Source organism: Chenopodium album, chromosome 11 (assembly GCF_948465745.1).
Source record: "Chenopodium album chromosome 11, dcCheAlbu1.1, whole genome shotgun sequence".
Lineage (NCBI taxonomy): Eukaryota > Viridiplantae > Streptophyta > Magnoliopsida > Caryophyllales > Amaranthaceae > Chenopodium > Chenopodium album.
In genome coordinates this window covers 15421790-15425993 of record NC_137844.1, presented here as the reverse complement: position 1 = coordinate 15425993, position 4204 = coordinate 15421790, and the positions used below count along the sequence as shown (strand labels likewise).

Sequence of the window (4204 nt, the reverse complement as noted above, 5' to 3'; positions counted from 1 at the left end):
TTCACCATAAACATTCACACTCAGAGCAATTATTTTGCAAAAATGTGAAATTGCAAGTTTATGTGAAAAATGAGCCAACCAAATTAAGCACCTATTATAACTTTATAATTATGCTTAAAAGAGCTTATAATTGCAGTAGATTAACGATATAACCATACACATAATCTAACATTAATATGCCATAATTAATCAAGGTTTAAAGATTTAAAATTTTTCGTCAAAAACGAAAAACCCCTCGAAAAACCACTTTCTGGGTGGATTTTGGCTTCTAGAAGGCCATTTTTAATTACTATGTGGCTAAAGAATGATTTAGAACATCGATTTCACCCAAAATTCACTAGTTTTGGGTCAAAATCTGGGTTCTTGAGCCAAAATTAGCTTAAATAAGAGATTAAAACTAATTAAAATGAGCTTCTAATAATCTAATTAGAAAGCAAAATCAGAAATTTAAATCCATTTAAATCACCTTAATTAATTATTAGTAACAATACTTAAATGAACCGGGCTCTGATACCACTGTTGGATTTCTTGATGTCCGACATCACGCGGAACAAAACCCTCCAAAATCCGCACGCAAATTAAAGTAACTAACATGCATATTAATTAACAATAACTACATAATTAATTAACCAAGAGAGTAAAAGAGGAAAAGATGATCATAGAGTAAAAGAGGAAAAACCGATCATACCCTTGACGCGTGCTTCGCTCTTTCTTAGAGCTCAAATTTGAAAGCTAGAGCCCCGCCAATGCACAAGCCTCCAACGTCTCACACCCTCGAGACCCGACCCGAACGGCCCCTACCCCGAAGCTTAGTCGGGGCTAGACCAAGAAAAAACTAGAGTATTAAGAACTTAAAGGTTTTCTCACCTATTGAGAGATGCCTTATTGAGTTCAACTCAAGTGAATAATCCCATGCTGTGTGTTGAATATCTTTCAAGAATTTTGAAGGTTATCAGCACTAACACTGGGTTCCAATTTCATCCTAGATGTAAAGCTGTGGGCCTCACTCATTTATTTTTTGTAGATTATTTAATTCTCTGCTGTAAAGGAGACATTAAATCTGTGAAACTGATGATGAAGGGTTTTAAAGCTTTCTCAAATGCTACTGGTTTAAAAGCTAATGCAAAGAAAACATTTGTTTATTGTGCTGGAATTGGCAATGATGTGAGTGAGCAAATTCTAGATATGACAGGTTTTAAAAAAGCCAGGCTTCCTTTCAGATACCTAGGTGTACCAATTTGCTCTAAAAGACTTTCTGATGTTGATTGTGATCATTTGATTGAGAAAATGAGTGACAGAATCAAGGTGTGGAGTTTTAGACATTTGTCTTTTGCAGCTAGACTCATTCTAGTTAATTCCGTTCTTATGAGTAACCAAACTTATTGGTCTCAGATCATGATTCTGCCTTAGGCTATTTTTACAAAAATTAATGCAATTTGCAGAAACTTTCTCTGGCATGGTAGTTTACAGAATAAATCGGGTTATATGGCTTGGAAGGATATCTATAAACTGAAAGTTGAAGGGGGGTTTGGGTGTCAAAGATGTTGAAACATGGAACAAGGCTGCTCTTGGAAAACATGTATGGGAAGCAGCACAGAATAAAGAGAATCTCTAGGTGAGGTGGGTTAATGCAGTGTATATAAAAGGCAGGAATTGGTTGGAGTACCAGCCTACAATTGACACTAGCTGGTACTGGAAGAAAATTTGTGAGGTGAAGCAGACATTGATGAATGTGTATGATAATGGATCTTTTAGGCATGGGAAATACAAGATAAGTAAAACCTATGCTCTTATGAGACCTGTTATGCCTAGAGATGGATGGAGCAGATTTGTTTGGGAGAGGTGGGCTATTCCCAAGCATCAGTTCATTTCATGGCTTGCAGTGTATGGCAGATTAATAACCAGAGACAGATTGATCAAATTTGGGGCAAGCACTAGTCCTGACTGCCTCCTCTGTGGTAATCAGGCAGAGAGTCATGCTCATTTGTTCTTTCAATGCAGTTACAGTAAAAGAGTTATGGAGGAAGTGGCTTCTGATCTGAACTTCAAGGCTAATTGACAGAATTTGAAAGTAGCAAGTAGAGAGATAGAGCATCTATCTTAGACTAAATTCCAAAAAGGAATCATTAGAATGAGCATGTTAACGGTGATATACTGGATTTGGAAGGCAAGAAATACAGCACTTTGGGATCTAAAAGTCCCTTGTATACATACTATTGTAAAAACTGTAAAGTTTGATATTAAAACTAGGCTGTTAGGTCTTAGTTCAAAGCATATTAAAGATTTTGATAGGGATTTTTTTAGAGAAGCTTGTATAGTTGGCTTCTCTTTTGGGCTGATAGGCATTTGTTCTGCCTTTTGTTTGCTCCCTAAAGGGACTTGGGTGTATAAGTGATTTTGATTAATAAAGCTCACTTACTTACCAAAAAAAAAGTGAATAATCCCAACTCCTAAAGTTGGTATCTATAGGCAAAGGCTCCCAATCACTTCAATCATCTTTCCATGTGGGAGAAATGATAGAGTGAGAAAAGTAAGCAATTAATTTAATTCCAAATTAAATTATATTAGCTATGCAATAGTCAAATGACAAGTGTCAACATGAGGGAGGGAGTAGGTAAGGACCACAAACCCATCCTTGGAGAGCAAGCATACACCCACAAACCCCATGTGCATGGCTTACCCTAAGCCTTGGGCCTCAAGGCATGCCATGTTGCATCCTTGGCCCTTCGGCTGGGCTTGCTAGCATGCCGCAAGCCCACGCGAGCTAGCGGGCTGCTGCTAGGCCTGCTTGCGTGCTTGCAGGCTGGTGCTAGCGCTGCTAGCATTGGCCTTCTCCCATGCTTGCGAGCTGATGCTAGCGATGTTAGCTCGCATGGACTCACTGTTAGCTAGCTAGCTCAGCCAACATCTCCGACTAGCACACATGCGTGGCTACTGGGCCTGCTGCCGAGGCTAGTCCATGGCTAGTAGCCATGCTAGCTAGTGTGGCCTAGTCCTCAATTTGCTCGGCTAATCCGAGGCTAGGTCTGATGACTTGTCATTTTACAAATCCAACGTCTAGTTCATAATAACTCTTGATGAGTCTATTTTATATATATAATATTCTCCGTCCCACGGTCATATTTGTGCATATTTGAGCTCTGCGGAGCTATTCTTATTACTAATATACGTTTTCGCGTTTTTGTAGAGTTGATATTATTTTGTAGGAATATGGAAAATTATGGTAATTTCCGAGCTTATTGAGCCACTATGAAACATTGGAGTCGAATCGTATTTTATGACCGTATATTTGAAGCCCAAGTCCGGGTTAAAGGAATTTAGTTTGGTGATTATGGGCTCGATTAATGAGAAGTCCGAATAAATATTACGGACCAACCAAGGATAAAATTGGGCCAAAGGTTGAAAGGGGCCCGACTTGCAGTTTCAAGCAAAGAGGAGGAAATGCTCCGCTATTTGAGTCAACGAGCTGAGCGTGATTTGTGGACCGGCTCGATTAATGAAGACAATTAGTCTAAGGTGCACCCTTAGATAGGTGTAACAACGCAGCCCAGAAGCCCAATTACACACAACCCAATTAAAAAAGCCCTAAAACTAAAAAACACGGAAACTGCAATACAACCACCCACACCCAATACACCCACCCACACCCAATAAATGTAATGCCACTTCCAAACTCAAAAATCTTCTTCTTCTATATGATTTTCTCTCTCCTCTTTTTCATTTTCTCTCTCCTCTATTTCATTTTCTCTCACTAAAAAACTGCAAAAACATCAATGGACATTAGAGAAGAAATGCAAAATCAAAAGGATCCTCCCTAAAAAAAGGCAATTTTATGTAAATTTCACTTAATTTTGTTTGAATTTATATGATTATCACTTAATTTTGTTTGAATATTGTTCGAAATTTTTTATTGGAATTGTCAAAAAAATTAGTGAAATCAAACGGATACCTTATGTTCACATTCCGAAATGCATATGTTCATATTTTGAATTCTTATGTTCATATTTTGAATCCTTTTGTAAACTTTCTGAAATGCTTATATTCACTTTCTAAATCCATATGTTCATATTTTTTATGTATATGTTCACCTTCTGAAATGCTTAATTATGTTCATACGCATTCAAAAATGAACCAATGCATAGTTCATATTTTGAATGCATATGTTCATATTTTTATTACTTATGATGCATATGTTTCATAATCA

General features: G+C 37.5%; 1 protein-coding gene across 1 annotated transcript; it reads left to right on the top strand.

The window, feature by feature from the left end:
- Positions 1 to 912: 912 nt before the first annotated feature.
- LOC145566362 (uncharacterized) lies at positions 913 to 2059 on the top strand. The gene is made up of 2 exons (XM_081625805.1): positions 913 to 1192; positions 1635 to 2059. The coding sequence occupies exons 1-2, from the start codon at positions 913 to 915 to the stop codon at positions 2057 to 2059; spliced, it is 705 nt and encodes a 234-aa protein (XP_081481931.1).
- The last annotated feature ends 2145 nt before the right edge of the window (positions 2060 to 4204 follow it).